At 36.2% G+C, this 17,495-nt stretch overlaps 1 protein-coding gene across 2 annotated transcripts; it reads left to right on the plus strand.

Annotated features, from left to right (window-relative positions):
• Nucleotides 1-7,608: 7,608 nt before the first annotated feature.
• On the plus strand, nucleotides 7,609-12,956 carry LOC111408895 (SAFB-like transcription modulator). Of its 2 annotated transcripts, none has more exons than XM_023038725.1 (6): nucleotides 7,609-8,009; nucleotides 8,660-9,956; nucleotides 10,048-10,392; nucleotides 11,479-11,676; nucleotides 11,765-11,916; nucleotides 12,248-12,956. In XM_023038725.1, exons 2-6 carry the CDS (start codon nucleotides 8,678-8,680, stop codon nucleotides 12,698-12,700), a joined length of 2,427 nt encoding a protein of 808 aa, XP_022894493.1. In that variant the 5' UTR covers nucleotides 7,609-8,009; nucleotides 8,660-8,677; the 3' UTR covers nucleotides 12,701-12,956. The 2 variants fall into 2 exon arrangements, with proteins under 2 accessions (XP_022894493.1, XP_022894494.1); XM_023038726.1 differs by having other exon boundaries at nucleotides 7,612-8,009; nucleotides 11,482-11,676.
• The last annotated feature ends 4,539 nt before the right edge of the window (nucleotides 12,957-17,495 follow it).

Consider the following 17,495-nt stretch of genomic DNA (forward strand, 5'->3'; position numbering starts at 1 on the left):
GATATAACGATTATCCTCTTATGTTAATAGCACTCAAAAACACAAGATTAGCTAACCAAAACTAGATTTCTTTTACTCCTTTTTATAAATGAATGAAGAAAATTAAGATTTATGCGAAGTTTATGCAGAATTTCGGTAGAGAAAGAAAAGAGAATGTTATGCTATGATCGTATATCATTGAGATGAAAAAATGGACGTCCCAAGAATCCTATTTATAGAGAATGAGGGGTTGTGGGTCAAGTGTTGTATATTGAACTTTGCAACGTAAGGGAAGCATCAATTATTATCGCTAGTCTATCGCTGACATCTCGCTCAAGCGCCAGCGTCAAATTATTAACAGAAACTTTTCGCTCGAGCGATAAGCGAGCGACAGAGTTGGAAAAATCCAAACTGTTTTCCTCTAATTTTCTCTCAATTTTGGACAGCAATTTCTCATTAATTCGGAATTAGTTTTGAAGTTTCAAATATATCATGATGATTTACTTGATGAGTGAAATGAGTTGGTTTATTTACATTTGTAATTTGATCATCAAATCAAGTTTGAATATTTGGCCGAAATTGACACAAAGGTAACTTTTCCTATGCTTGACCAATTCCAACAATATATGCATATTAAACTGTGAGTGTGTCTAATTCTACTTGAGCATTATAATTTTTAGAATCTTACTACATGTACATCAATATTTACATAATGTCACATAAACATTATATCGTTTGTCAGTTTAAAATATGATCAACTTTTTCATTCAATCATTTCCCTCTATATCATATTATATAATCCATTATCCACGTTTTTTATGTACAAATTGTTGGGAAAAAAAATGAGTTATGGGCCGACTTTGGCACGAGTTTTGAGTGGGATCCGGCTGTTTAATTTGGAAGATGAATGTTGATTTGTGTTCTCCTCCGTGAGTTTATGTGGGAAAAATGAAGTTGTCCCACATAGGAAAATGATGAAAAACTCCAAAGGTCATTGCCATTGGTAGCCTAGCCTATAAATAGTGGCTCATTTTCCTCATTTCAATACACCAAAACAAAAGTTTTCAAGTTTAGAATACACAAGAAATTTATTTGCATAGAGTTCTATCTTTTCTGTATTTCTGTCTTGGTGGTGGTGTAGTTCAGGCACTAGTTCAGTTCGTCGGAGTGATTTCTGCGATGCTCGAAAGCTACTGGTTTTACCGTTGTATCCTAAAAAATGGACGCTCATTTTAAACCTCAAGCACGGACGGTGAGGGGGCGAATCTGTTTTAAGAAAACTGTGTGTAACATAGGCCTCGGTTTGAAATTTCATTTCCTACAATTTCAATTATTCGTTCTATTATTTATTGCAGTAAATTCAATAGTTGATTTGTTGTTCATTCTATTATTATCCAATTAGTTGTACGACTGTAACTTGTTGTTATATATTATCTTACCGGACAAAAGGCATATACGGTATTGAAATCGAGAATACCAGATTCCTCATTTTTCATAAACTCACCGAACTTCAGAAAAGTTCGGTCGACCGAACTGGTGAAACTTGAAATTTTCCCTGCAAGCTCAAAACAGGTTTTCAGAAAGGAAAAATTGGTTTCCTATATTGATTATTTCTGAACTGATTAGTTTCTTATACTTGTTATATTGTGGAAACTAATTTGTTGTTTGGTTCTTTCAGAAGACGAAATGGCAACCGGTTCCACCAACATGGATTCCAACATGGATGTGTCCTAAGCTGTAGGTATCCAAACTCAAGCTGTGGGTTCTACTATGGGTGCAGGGCCTAGTTCGACTATGGGTGCAGCTATGGCCGCAGGGCCTAGCTCTGTTATGGCTCAGACTGTGGCTCAAGTGTCAAGTCGTGTTGTGAGCCAACATGTGGCTAATGTTCCGGTTAATGTACCGGTTAACCATGGGGAAAAGTCGGAGAAATTCAACGGCTTGAATTTTAAGAGGTGGCAACAGAAAATGCTATTCTATCTGACCACCTTGAATCTTGCGAGATTCTTGACTGAAAGTGCTCCAAAACTCTAAGAGGGTGAGGTGGATGTTCAAGCAATCAGTGCTGTTGATGCTTGGAACCACTCGGATTTCTTATTCCAGAATTACGTCATGAACAGTTTGGCAGATTCGCTATACAACGTGTGTAGCACCATGAAAACTGCTAAGGAGTTGTGGGAGTCTTTGGACCAGAAATATAAGACTGAGGATGCCGGGGCTAAGAAATCTATCGTCGACCGATTCTTGGACTATAAGATGGTGGACTCCAAAACTGTAATCAGTCAAGTGCAAGAACTCCAAGTGATTCTTCACGAAATTCATGCCGAAGGGATGATTCTGAGTGAAACTTTCCAAGTGGCTGCAATCATTGAAAAATTGTCTCCCTTTTGGAAAGATTTCAAGAATTATCTGAAACACAAGTGAAAGGAAATGAATGTTGGAGAATTGATAGTTAGATTTCGAATTGAAGAAGACAACAAGAGTTCCAAAAAGAAGTGGTTCAATCTTGGTGCGGCCAATATTGTTGAACATGGTCAAGGTAGTAAGAACTACAAAATCAAAGCTGGGCTATCCGATGGAAAAAAGGATCAAGTTGGGACCAAAAGGGTGCATTCCTAAGAAGAAATTTCAAGGAAAGTGCTTCAACTGTGACAAAGTAGGCCACAAATATTCAGAGTGCAGATTGTCAAAGAAGAAGAAAAAAGCAAATGTGGTTGACTACATGGCACATGATGTGTCGGAGATGAGTCTTGCAGCAGTCATTTCTGAAGTGAATATGGTGGGTTCTAACCCAAAAGAATGGTGGATTGACACCGAAACTACGAGATATGTGTGCTCTGATAAAGAGTTATTTATTGCTTTTGAAGCAGTGGAGAATGGAGAGAAGTTGTTCATGGAAAATTGAGCAACTTCTGAAATCAAGAGCCAAGGAAAAGTGGTCTGAAGATGACTTCGGGAAAAGAGCTGACTCTCAACAACGTGCTGTATGTATCGAAAATCTGCAAGAACCTTGTGTCCGGGTCGCTTTTGAATAAGCATGGTTTTCCGTATTGTGTTTGAGTCAGACAAGGTCATCTTGTCGAAAAGTGGAATGTTTGTCGAAAAAGGTTATATTTTCGATGGAATGTTTAAACTCAATGTAATGGTTCTGTTTACTTGCTTGAGTCTTCCAATGTGTGGCATGGTAGACTAGGACACGTTAACTATGATACTTTACGTAAGCTAGTTAACTTGAAATGCATACCAGCATTTCATGTTGATTCCAAATATAAGTGTGAGACTTGTGTTGAAGCAAAATTGACTAGGTCGTCCTTTAAGTCAATTGAACGAAATACGGAATCACTTGATTTAATTCACAGTAATATATGCGATTTAAAATTTGTACAAACAAGAGGTGGCAACAAGTATTTCATTGCTTTAGTCGACGATAGCACGAAATACTGCTATGTGTATTTGCTAAAAAGTAAGGATGAAGAGATAGAGAAATTTGTTCTTTATAAGAATGAAGTTGAAAATCAATTTAACAAGAAAATTAAGGTGCTAAGAAGCGATCGAGGTGGTGAGTATGAAGCACTGTTTGCTGAATTCTATGGACATGAAATCATACATGAAACCACTGCACCGTATTCACCGCAACAAAATAGTGTTGCTGAAAAGAAAAATCGCGCCTTAAAGGAGATGATGAATCCGATGTTAGTAAGTTCTGGATTATCTCAAAACATGTGGGGGATGCTGTGTTATCAGCAAATTACCTTTTGAATAAGGTACCCCGAAAGAAAATGGAGAAGACCCCTTATGAGTTATAGAAAGGAAGAACGCCTTCCTATAAATACTTACGAGTGTGAGGGTGTCTTGCTAAAGTGACTATCCCAACACCAAAGAAGGTGAAGATAGGCCCAAAAATTGTAGACTACATATTCATTGGATATGCACATAACAGTAGTGCTTATCAATTTCTCGTGTATGAATCTAAAATCCAAGATATACACAGAAACACGATAATGGAGTCGAGAAACGTTTCGTTCTTTGAACATGTGTTTCTATGCAGGTCCGAAGAAGAGGCAAGTTCTTCTAAACGGACGTATGAGACTATGACTAAACATAGTCAGGACCAAGAACCAGAAGAGGAGGTTGAGGTTGAACCTAGACGTAGCAAAAGGGAAAGAACAAAAAAATCTTATGGTCCGGATTTTCTGACCTATATGCTAGAAAGTGAACCTTAAAACTATCAAGAGGCTGTGAAGTCCTCGAAAGGATTTCAATGGAAAGAGGCCATTAAAAGTGAAATAGATTCTATCCTACAAAGTCATACATGAGAGCTAGTGGATCTTCCACCAGGAAGTTACTAGGCTACAAGTGGATTTTCAAACAAAAAATGAAAGCAGATGGAACTATTCAAAAGTATAAGGCCAGGTTGGTAATAAAAGGTTACCGACAACGGGAAGACCTTGATTACTTTGATACATATTCTCCAGTAACGAGAATAACATCCATTAGTATGATACTTACGATTGCTGCTTTGCGAAATCTTGAAGTACATCAAATGGATGTTAAGACTACCTTCTTGAATGGAGATTTAGATGAAAAAATCTATATGGAACAACTCGAAGGGTTTTTGTCTCCAGAGCAGGAAAAGAAAGTGAGTAAATTGGTGAAGTCATTGTATGGCTTGAAACAAGCACCAAAATAATGGCATGAGAAATTTGACAGTGTTATGATGGAGAGTGGATTTAAGATCAGCGAGTGTGATAAATGTGTTTACGTTAAAGACACTGAAAATGACTATGTCATTTTATGTCTTTACGTTGATGACATGCTTATTGTTGGCAGCAACGATAAGGTGATCAAATCCACTGAAACCATGTTAAATTCGAGATTTAACATGAAAGACATGGGTCTAGCTGATGTTATACTTGGAATCAAAATTTCAAGAACATCGGATGGTCTTGTTCTAAGCCAGTCACATTATGTGGACAAAATCCTAGAAAAGTTCAGTAAAGATGATACTGAAATGGCTAGAACCCCGATAGCTACGAGTCAACATCTATCTAAGAACAAAGGTGAAAGTGTGTCTCAAGTAGAATACTCGAGAACTATTGGAAATCTGATGTATTTGATGAGTTGTACAAGACTAGACATAGCTACACAGTGAGCAAACTGAGTAAATACCCGAGTAATCTAGGAGCTGATCACTATAAAGGAATAGTAAGAGTACTAAGGTACTTGAGATATACTCATAATTTTGGACTGCACTATAGCAGATATCCAGCGGTCATTGAAGGATATAGTGATGCTAATTAGATATCCGACATAAAAGACTCAAAGTCCACGAGTGGATTTGTGTTCACATTAGCAGGTGCAGCTATATCATGGAAATCTTCTAAACAAATAGTGATAGCCAGATCCACTATGGAATTTGAGTTTATAGCTCTAGATAAAAGTAGTGAATAGGATGAGTGGCTACGCAACTTCTTAGAGGATATTCCAAGATTGTCAAAGCCTGTGCCAACAATTTGTATATATTGTGATAGTCAATCAACAATTGAAAGGGCACAGAGCAACATGTATCATGGTAAGTGTAGACATATACGTCGTAGACATAATACCATTAGGCAACTACTCTCAACTTGAGTTATCACTATTGATTATGTAAAGTCAAAGGATAACATTGCGGATCCGCTAACCAAAGGGTTAAATAGAGAGTTAGTTGAGAAATCATCGAGAGGAATGAGACTTAAACCCTTGAATGGATAAGTTAATACAAAGGAAAACCCAACCTAATTGACTGGAGATCCCAAGATCTAGATTCAAAGGGACAACCTAATTGTAAAAACTTGATAGAATCACCGTGGGGGATATTACCTCCTGCCCATTCCTGTGATGCGACAGTGATGCCCGTAAAGATGGAGGATAGGCAATAGGCTTTTAATGATTCTTATGCGTCGAAAATCGAGCCAAGTAATGCGGGTTACTTGTAATAAGAAATCACCTATATGAGAGAGAAGTGGGGCTGCTTCTAAGGAAATTGTGTGGGGCGCAATTCTTGTGAACTTTCACAGAACCAGGCGTATGTTCATGGCCAAAACGAACATAATAATAAGAACTGAAATGTGTTAGGAAGAATCCTGTGTGAAGTGTATCATCGTTTACATAAACGACAGAACAGTTCAAGGACATTGCGCCTACTGGTCAGCCAGTGAAGTAAATATACTTTCACAAGGGAAGGTTCAAAGGGTAACACCTACCTATCCTATGCAGGTTTCAACTGTTGAACTATCTCCAAGTCATCATGTGTCACATTCGTAAGTTGTCATGTGTCACATGCATGAGTCGCTCCCAATTTTCATTCATGTAGGGAATTGTTGGAAAAAAAACTGAGTTATGGGCCGACTTTGACACTAGTTTTGAGTGGGATCCGGTTGTTCAATTTGGAAGATGAAAGTTGATTTGTGTTCTCCTCCATGAGTACATCAAAATCATATACTTATTTGCCAAAAATGATGCTCTTGTGAATGAGAAATTGAGGCTCAAAGTGTGTTACTCAAAAGGGAGTTTATGCGGGAAAAATGAAGTTGTCCCACATAGGAAAAAGATGAAAAACTCCAAAGGTCATTGTCATTAATGGTAGCCTAGCCTATAAATAGTGGCTCATTTTCCTCATTTCAATACACTAAAGCAAAATCTTTCAAGTTTAGAATATACAAGAAATTCATTTGCATAGAGTTTTGTCTTTTCTGCATTTCTGTCTTGGTGGTAGTGTAGTTCAGGCATTAGTTCAGTTCGCCAGAGTGGTTTCTGCGGTGCTCGAAAGTTATTGGTTTTACCATTGTATTTTGAGAAACGGATGCTTGTTTTAAACCTCAAGTACGGACGGTGAGGGGGCGAATCTGTTTTAAGGAAACCGTGTGTAACACAGGCCTCAGTTTGAAATTTCATTTCCTGCAATTTCAATTATTCGTTCTGTTATTTATTGTAGTAAATTCAATAGTTGATTTGTTGTTCATTCTGTTATTATCCAATTAGTTGTACGACTGTAACTTGCTGTTATATATCATCTTGCCGAACAAAAGGCATATACGGTATTGAAATCGAGAATACCGGATTCCTCATTTTTCATAAACTTGTCGGACTTCAAAAAAGTTCGGTCGACCGAATTGGTGAAACTTGGGATTTTCCCTACACAAATGGCAAATCTTAATTTTTAAAAGTAAATTGTAAAAATAAAAATTTAAAAATCATTTTAAAAAAAATTTTGAATCATGTTTTTTGTACAAATTAAATTGACAAACTTAGTTTACAAATTTTGTATCGATAATATTTAGGTCAATAATTTTAAAAATAGTTTTTTAAATCAACAAACGCTAAGAGGGTGTTTGGGAGACATTTTTGAATAGTAAATTGATGAAAAATGTGTGGTTGAAAAATAAGGAAATTTTTTTGATTTATGTGTAATATTATTTTAATAAAGAATGTGTGATTAAAAAAAGAAATATAAAAATACATTTTGAAAAAAATGAATACCAAACGGGACCTAAGTCTGTGAACAAACTTGTTTGTACAAGTTATCTAGTGGATCCGTATGCCGCATAATTTTTCGGGCTAAGATCTGACTCTCCAAGTGGCAAAATTTCGCCCGATTATCTCTCATCTCTCCACATGCTTATGTACCTTTTCTCCCTCACTACGAAACGTCGAAACCCTAGATAAATATAATTTTAATTTGATAAAATATTTAAAACCTATTCACTTTCAACTCTAATTTTCTCCTATTCCTTCTTTGATTCTTTTCCTCCCAGGCAAAAATGGAATTTTCCTCATAATATGACGTGCTGTTTTTAATTATCTCAATTAATTTTATCTCAAGTGTTTTTCAATAAAATTTCTTTCTACGGGGTTGAGATTTTGTTTTGAATTGTATTTTAATAGATTTTTTTTTTATCCAGCAACCGGTTTGTTGTTGTATTGGAATTAGGTTTCCTTATAGTGGTTTGGAGAAACGAAGGCTCTCATTTTCTGCTCCTTCTGCACTTGTGAGTATTCGCGACATTTTCTTTTTAAATTTCTGTACATCTGGCATTTATTTTTGAAAATGGAACCTACAAATGTGCATCTAATAGTGTATGCAAAATTATAATTTTTTTGTGGCGGACCGGAATGCATGTGATCGATAATTGTGTAAATTTCATTTACATTATTAAGAGATGAAAAGCTTACTCTTCATATTGTTTACTTGGGAAATAAATGGAGCGATGACCTTTTACCAAATAAAGATTCAAGGTTTTCAGCATGTTTGCTCTGGAATATTAATTTAATTAATTTCGGTGATTGCTGGTTGAAGCCATTTTTAATTCATATTTGAGTATACTGGAGTGTGCCTAATGAGAAACTTAAAATTAAATATATCTCTTTCGGCGTTTATTAATCATATTAAGGTGGGTTCATTTCTTTGTGGAATCTTTTACATTCAAAATTTAGCAACGTGCTTTGATGCGAATTTAGGGTGTAGTGTCATATTCTATTACCGAGATGAATTGCTAGCTTGTTGACCTTTTGCTTCAAGCTTCTTATTTTCTTGTAACGCAACACAACCGAGTCTTTTATATTATTTTGTAAAGGATATTTTTAAGTCACTCATAGAGGTACTGCATGAATTGGTCAGTGATAGGGTTTTTTTTAACAGGGTTGATGAGTGGGAAATATGTCAACTCAATACCCTATCCTTGATAACCGTCCAATCAATAAGTGGAAGGTGACTGAGTTGAAGGAAGAGCTTAAAAGACGAAACCTGAAGATAACTGGATTGAAGGATGACTTGGTAAAACGATTAGAAGAAGCGATTCGAAATGAGTGGGCAACTTTAGACATACAAAAAGGTGATATTTTAGATCAGGAGAGTAAACCTGTTGATTCTAATAGCACTATCAATGAAACCATAGCCCAGCCCACTTCTGCTGAGGGAGCACATGAAAGCAATAAGCTTGAAGAGGATGAAATTGTGAAGACATCGCACAATGATGCTGTTCTGGTTGGGGAACCAAGAGATATAGAGGCCTCCATGGAGAACAGTGACATTGCTAATGTGGCTTTTGGTAATCTGACAATGCCCAGCGAACGAAGACTAGATGACGGTGATATTACAGGGGACAATGACATATTGAAGTCATCCAGTAAGGAGGCACTTGAAAACAACAAAGTTGAGTCTGGGACCGAGGTTCTGAAACAGGGCAAGAGCAATGATATTCTTGTTGAGGAACCAGGGATGGTAAACATTGGCTTTTTACCTGTGGCTGTGAGTGCCCAGATCACGTCCTCTGATAGAACACTTCAGGATTTTAACACTAAGGTAGATGGTGACAACACTTGCGTAATGTCAATTTTATCTGGAGAGAGATCAATAGAAAACCAGGATTGTCAGGTGGATAAAGAAATTTTCAAGCCTTTGCAGATGGATACTGAACGCAACGTGTCCTACACTAGCAACCAACTGCATGGGGTGTCCTATCCAAGCAACCAGGTGCATGAGGTCAGCTCTAATATAGAGTTTCAGGTGAAATCTGAATCAATTTCTACTGATACTTTGTCATTTAATGAAAAAAAAGAACTAAAAGATAATTTGAATGCTGATAATGTCCAATTAGAACCAGAAGTTGCTAGGACAGAACTGATGCAACCATCGTCCAGTGAAAAATTTTCACACCATGACATTTTTCATCGCTTGGATGATAGAATGACAGGTGTTAATGAGGGTTTTGTTGGAGAAGCTGATGATGAAAAATCTAGAATCATGGAAGTTAGCCATAAAAATGTTAATTTAGATATTAACAGTTCAGATAACGTAGGGGAAGATAATAAGCTAATTCATGTGACCATACCAAAATATAGCAGTCCAGAACATGCGGCTGAGCCAGAAAGGATGGAATCATCTGCTGAAGAGAAATTTGGCTTTGCTGATTCTACGAAGAAAGGAATTTCACAAGGTACGGTTTTGTAGCCTTAATAAATCATCTTTCCGTTTTATATGAACTGATCCCATATCCCCCCCTTTTTTCTGCTTTTCGTTACATTTAGACAATAAATCACCTGATTTTGATGCAAAAGTCCCTGATGGGGATCACCTGGAAAAAATAAATTTAGAGCAATCTTCAGCTGATGATTCCATGGAGGAGGATGTATCGGAGGCGCGGCACTTTGTCTCTGATCAAAATGCTGCTGAAATTAGCAAAAAGGCTGAGCCAATGGATGATTCTGGTACAGTAGAAAGTGGCAGCATTGATGCTATGCATACTAATAGGTTGGAACCTTCTCTTGAAAATGAGAATAAGACTGCTTCTGATATTCCTTCAGACAAGTTGGAAACTTTTGATGAAAATGAGGATAAGATGGCTTCTGTTTCCGATAAGAGAAGGTTTCAAGGTAATACTGCTATTCATTATTGATTATTCACTATCTTATATACATCCATATTCTATTGACGAAGCCAATAATTTGATAGAATTGAAAGATTCCATTTTCTAGTTATTTTTTATGCAAGTAATAGAGAAGATTTCATTTGCTAGACTACATGTCAATATGCTTGTTATGGAAGATAGACAAAAATTATTGAAATTCTGGAATAAAGATAGATTAAGTGCCTGTATTTGTACAGTGGAACACATATAGTGATGGTGTCTTTAAACTTCAGACCTTTAGCAGTGTGGTGATTAAAAGACATCTAGTAACCTCAAGAGAATGTAGTACACGAATCTTGCTATATTTAATAAAGGTTTTTATCAAGATTTTGGAATAAAGAACGATTTAAAAGTCTGCCTTAGAAACTGGAAAATAATTGATTTGTTTAAAGTGAATTCTTGTAATTTAGAGCCATTGTGATTTTAAGTGATGGAGTGAGCTTTATTATATTCTTGCACTACAATATTTAGAAATGGGTTTAAGATGAATTTCCAAAAAGAGGTTGTAACAATTTTGCTATAATATATTGAAAAGTTACAAGCTATGTGTTCAAAGTGAAATCTCGCCATATTCCTATGAAATTCTGTTTGTAATCAATTGAGAAAAAGTACATATCGCATGAACTATAGTGTGCATTTGTGCAGTTCTCTATTTAGAAAACTAAAGGAAGATATAATTTCCATTACTGACGACGATAATCAAATTAAAAGTTATTTTTTTTATTGAAAATTATGTGTTGTTATCAAAATAGCAATTGCTTCCATATGTTCTTTTTAATTGTATTCTGTTGTCATTTTTTGCTGTTATTCTGTTATTTTGTACGATTGTTCTTTTGAGCTGCTATGTGGTGTTTAACTAAATAACAATTGCTCTCATCTCCGTTCAAATGTATTTGTTATTTTAATTTAGCTGTCCTGTTGTTTAAAACTGCTTTTTATACGATCATATCCCACTAGATAAGACAATGACCAATCCACTGTATATTACTTTGTTATTTCTAGTAAATTTTGGTGTTCATACTTGTGCTGTGTAAATGGTCTTTGGTAAAAGCAGCTGTAGCTGATGAGAATGCGCCTCCAAAGAGACAGCGTAGATGGAATAGTGAAAATGTTAAAGTACCAGAACAACAAAGCTCAGGAGTTTCGGTTACTACAACATCGAATAGTTTATTTTTGGCTGTTTCAGAAAAGCCGAATGTTGCTGTACCTGACTCTGCACTCGAGCAAGATGCACCAAAGGAACGCATTGGTTAGTGCATATCAAATACGTGTTTGGTAATTCCAGTTGCATTAGTTTGAGTATTATAAGTGCTTAATTTTTCATTTTGAAATTGCAGTACCACCATCAGCCAAAACACCCACCAATTCACTCCGAATTGATAACTTTCTGCGCCCCTTCACATTAAAAGCTGTTCAAGAGCTTCTGGGCAAAACCGGTAAAGTTTGCAATTTTTGGATGGACCAGATCAAGACCCATTGTTATGTGATGGTACCCCATCTCTGCCTCTCTCTTCTCTCTTAACTCTGTTTCCCCCTCTCAACCTGCTCCTTTTTGTTCTCCATAAATTTATTTGTGTTTATTTTCATTTGCTAGTTTTGTTTGAAATGGGGTAAGCACCATATCCTTGAGCTCTAGCCTCTGTTTGAACTGCACAAATTTAATTGATCCAACTGTTGCAGTAAAATGGTTCAAACTTATGAGAAGAATTTCAGAATATCACATCTTTATGACTTTAGGCTAGTGGAATGTTAGTCGACACCTGATAATAAAATATAGTACGGTTATTTAAGTGACCTTGTCCAATTGTTTGACTTTGCAGTATTCTACAGTAGAGGAAAGTATCAAGACTCGAAATGCTGTCTACAACCTCCAGTGGCCAACAAATGTAGGGCGGCTCCTGATTGCAGATTTTGTTGATCCCGAAGAAGTGAAACAGCGAATCGAGTCTCCCTCACAGTTTGCTGCGCTTCCTGTAAGTACGAGCCCTTCAGTGGTTCCAATACAGACTCCAAGCCAGCCAGCACAACCTTGCCAACAGGGCCCAAACAAGCAGTCCGAGCGTCGACATCCCTTATCACGGGATATTCCTGCTTCCGGTGCACCTAGACTGAACGAGCGGTTATCCCGGGCACCATTAACAGTTCCGGAAGAAGTAGATCCCCCAACTCTTACTTTAGATGACTTGTTCATGAAAACCAAATCCACCCCCAGAATCTATTACTTACCATTAACTGAAGAACAAGTTGCTGCAAAGGTGCAAAAGAAAGATTGATGAAGGCATGTTAAACTTTGGTGTTTTAAGGAGCCTTGGTTAAATTATTTAGTTTAAGTAGGTAATGACTTCTTAGTCCTTTTAACCTTTTATTCAGATTTGAATTTTCAACGTGTAAAATTTTCAGACTGCACGAGGGGATTGAGTACATGTTCCTGCACTTTGATTCTGTGTTCGATGTACTTTATTAGACAAGTTTGGATATCATTAAGAATAAGAGTCGTGTGATGAGATTTGTATTTTTGTCCTCCATCAACCTGCTACAATTTCACTAATCACTTGTATTTTAGCTTTGATATGGCTCGTTTGACAGGATTTATGTTTTTGTTTTTCGAAGAAAAGCTTTTTGAAACTTCCGTAAAAATCTTGTAAAACTTTTTTAATTGGACCAAGTACTTTAAAATTTTTACTGAAGTATATAAAAACTGTTTTTTTATTCTTATAAATAGTTTTGACTTTTCAAATGTTCTATTAAACGGACCCTTAATGTTGGGCTGCATTTAAATTTTCCATTAGATTGTGAAATCTTCATTTCAGAAGTCTTCACAATTCTTCTCTCGTAAAATTTCTCTCACTTAAAAGCATCAACGTCTAAGTTCTTATCTTTTCCAGACTCCCTACAATTCTCAACCACTTTGCTTCTATTTTCCAATCCCATAAAAATTCCTCAAGTTGGCATGGACAGATAAATTGAAAAATACTGTATTTGAACAAAAATACTACAATCTCCGATAACGCAGATAGAATCGCATTATATGATACTACTACTGTAAGTTCGACTACTGAACATATTAATTCTTCTATTTTTGTCCTACATATATAAAAGAGGCTATAAAAGTCAGGACATGTGTCAGCATTTTGAATCATCACCATCTTTTTTGTTCTTTCTTTTTTTTTTTTTTTTTTTTTAATTTTTTTTTCCAAATTTTTTTTTTTTTTCTTTTTTTTTTTTTTTTTTTTTTTTTTTTTTTTTTTTTAAATTTGTTTTGCCTCAATTTTCCCATAATCTGACACAACCTTTTCTACATTTGTTCACGTAATGAACCATACTTCTCATCCATTCCACGCCCTCCCACTCCCACCTCAAACCACAACCACCCATATTTCTCTCTTTCTTCACCAGTTCTAAATTTAGAGTCATATTTAAATTCACTCCGCAATCTCATACTTTCAAAATCTGACACAAAAGTTTATCTGCACGCACAGCCATACCTCCAATTCTGGCCAAAATTGCAACGCTATGATGAACTCCATCACCCACATTTTATACAACCCAAGAAGAATAGTTTTATGGTCACATATCTTCAAGAAACGTTTTAAATCAGAATCTCTCTAATTTCTGGGTAAGTATATGTTTATTGTATTTTCATGTAATCATTTATTTTCTGTTTCATGAATTTTACTTTTCCAATTTTTTTCACTTGAATTAATCATCATTTTTCTTAAATTTTTTACTTTTCTTTCCTTTTTCACTTATTTAATATTATAATTTATACAATTTTGGTTTCACGCGTCAGTGCTTTCCTGGGAGCTTACGGTTATGGTTAATCAAGTTAGAAACTAGAGTGAAAGTGACAGTCACACATTTAGCTTCTTGCAAGTGACGTTACATTACCCCGGATTTGTTTGTCTGTGTAAGTGTTGTTTATTTATTTTTTCCCAATATTTCTCTCTAGCTCCGTCTGCGCACGAAGCTACGTTGTTTATTTATTTTTTATTTTTTCCCACTATTTCTCTCTAGCTCCGTGTACGCACGGAAGCAACAGCTCCGTGTGCGCACGGAGCACCTCGGCGCAGAGAAGCTAATCATCAACCATCCTTCTTCCATTTTTTTTTTCCATCACTTCATTCAACCTTTACTTACCATTACTTCCACTTACGTGTAACAACTTTTCAGGATGATCTTCCAAATCACCATCTCCACTGTTGGGAATCTACTTAACATGCGCGGCGGAAAATTAAAACAATTTTCGATTTCCACCACGGATCTCTTTGTGTTTAGATAGAAATTGTGATAAAAAATGTACATTTTCTAGATTTGCAAATTCCTTTGCCATATCTTTTTTCCAACAATTTGGTTCCGTCTCTCACAGCTGTCTAATTGTCTAGCCTCCAACGGTGATCCACACAGAAAATAAGATTGTAGGACTAGGGTTATTTTCTTGTGCTAGCAATAATGAATTTTCCTACAAAATTGTAAACCTCAATCAGTTATTTATATAAGTCCAAACGGGTTTGGCTTGACCCAATCCAATATTTAATTAATCTATTTAATTAAAGGGAAAATTACTTGAAAACCTATATTTAAAGACTAATTTTCAAAAAACAAGAAGTTTAAATTTCATTTCAAAAATCAGGTGATAATTAGATTTGAATAATTATATTTAATAAAATCTAATTTAACTTAAACTTACCCTCTCCCCCCGACCGCATTCCCAATCCCATTTATCCCTAACCCTCATCATCACCCTATTCTTTCTCTCTCTACCCACGAACTACACTGGAGGCGACACCGGTGCAACCACAACATCACACCATCGACGACTAGCTGCACGATGCGATATCCCAAAATCGAATTACCCTCACCCTCATCCTCTTATTTCTCTCTAACCTCTCTCTCTAGCCACGAACCACATGGAGGCGACGCCATCACCGGCGCGGTTAACATCACATCGTCGACCAGCAACAGTACGATGTGGACTTGACCCTGCCAATTGTTGAACGCATACCCCGTTTGCCGCACTGAAATGCAAACACACACAAACGAAGTGAACGGTGGCGTCATCCTTGTGTTTGGAGATCTGAGGGCGGTGGCGTCATCTTTGGCATCACGATGTAGCAGCTTAGGGTATTTTCACCCGTTGTGGTTTTCAGTAGCGATAGCGTAATATATCTTCTTTTGCGGTGGTTTTCATGCTTGGGTGATGGGGGTGCTGTAATGGTGGGACGTTGACGGTGGTGGTGAATCCGCTGAGGGTGAGGTGGTGGTTTTGATGCTGCTTATGGTGGTTTGGGATGGTTTTGACTTTGAAGTGATGGTTTTGTTGGATATGGTGGTGACTGATTTTTGTTGGTGGCAGTGGCAGTGGATATGACGGTTGGGGCGGTTTTTCTTGAATATGGTGGTGGTGGTTTGGTTATGGTGCTAGCCTCTGTGGTGATGTTGTTAGGTTATATTGATGGTGGTGTGGTGTGGTGTGGCGCGGTGTGGTTTTGTCACTTGTATTACATGTGTTTCTGGTGAAGTGGTGTACGTTTGATTGTCGATGGTAAGAGTGGTGATGAGTGACCAAATCTATTTTTATTGTAACTGCCTGTGACCAGATTTGTGTTAATCGTGACTGTATATGACTTGGCTATATATAGTCACAAATTAGATTAACAAGGTCACAAATAGTCACACCGAAAATAAATTTGGTCGTGAACACATAATGTCACAGTTCATACGTTACGGGTCACAATTCGCAATTAATGTCACATGTTTGAGTTTACAAGTCACAGTCATTTTATGTAAGTCACAAATTAGTATAAACGGGTGACAAATCAATATTAACAAGTCACATGTCGTTTTATAGAAGTCACAGATTAAATTTATAGGTCACAGGTTTGAGTTCACAAGTCACAGTCATTTCATATAAGTCACAAATCAGTATAAACAAGTGACAGATCAATATTAAGGGGTCACAGATCAAATTTATAGGCCACATTTTATATTACGAGTCACAAGTAACAAATCACAGGTTGAAAATCATATTTTATATCTCACAATGTACACAGGTCACATGTTATTGTCAAGAAAAAAATTGCGAATTTAATATATTTAATTACAAAAATATTTTTTTGATTAATTATTTCATAACTAAATTTGATTTTTGAAATTTCAAACTTTTTTTCATAATTTTGAAATTGATCATACGCATATTCATCTCACCTGATTAGGTCACAGATTCAATAAAATCGATCACAAATGACAACGTGCACAGGTCACAGATTTAATGCAACTGGTCATAGGTCAATGGCCAATGAGTGGTCATCGAAATAGTCGTCGGAACAGGATAAGTCACCGGAGCCATCGCAGGAGAAGCTGCCGTCGCCATCTTCAGAAGTTGTCGAAGGTGAGGTGGGATGGAGAGATAATGAGAATGGTTTAATGTGATGGGTGGCTGGGTTGAAGGTGAGATAAAATAAATAGATTAATTATATTATATAATCATTAAATATTTAATAAGTTTAATTATCACCTTATTTTTGAAATATTTTTAGAAGTTTGTTAGTTTTGAAATGTGATTTTTAATTGAAGGACTTATGTGGTCTTCCCTTAATTAAATTCGATCCGTAAATCAATTAATTTGGGTTTATAAATAATCAGTCAAATTAATTAATTTATCCAACGATTGATAAATTAATTAATTGATAAATTACAATCTTCCAATTTTCTTTTGTGTGCGATCCATCAGGTTCCCGATCACGATGCCTAACGACGTAAAATATTATTTTGATCTAATCAAAATTGATAAATTAAAACACCCATTTAATTTATCACAAATTTACACTCGTCGTCCCAGATTGACATCTAGAAATATGTCAGGGCAATACATGTGACGAAAAACGTCACGTGGTATGATAGAATCAAACTCGTTCGTTTGCCGTGAAACTATAATCCCTTTATCAATATGATCCGATCAATTAAGAGATATGGAAGCGTGTCAATCCCGATTATCAATCATATCTTTCACTTCACTATTAAGTCAATATAAGTCGAAAACTCCTTTTTGACTTTTGAGTACACCTTGGC

This window comes from Olea europaea, chromosome 14 (assembly GCF_002742605.1).
Source record: "Olea europaea var. sylvestris chromosome 14, O_europaea_v1, whole genome shotgun sequence".
NCBI classification, from domain to species: Eukaryota; Viridiplantae; Streptophyta; class Magnoliopsida; order Lamiales; family Oleaceae; genus Olea; species Olea europaea.

Bases quoted from the DNA above. Each gene is read 5' to 3' on its own strand.
- LOC111408895 (XM_023038725.1), top strand. From the start codon at position 8,678: ATGTCAACTCAATACCCTATCCTTGATAACCGTCCAATCAATAAGTGG. The intron at 9,957-10,047 runs GTACGGTTTTGT...CGTTACATTTAG, and splicing joins GAAGAAAGGAATTTCACAAG to ACAATAAATCACCTGATTTT. The intron at 10,393-11,478 runs GTAATACTGCTA...CTTTGGTAAAAG, and splicing joins CGATAAGAGAAGGTTTCAAG to CAGCTGTAGCTGATGAGAAT.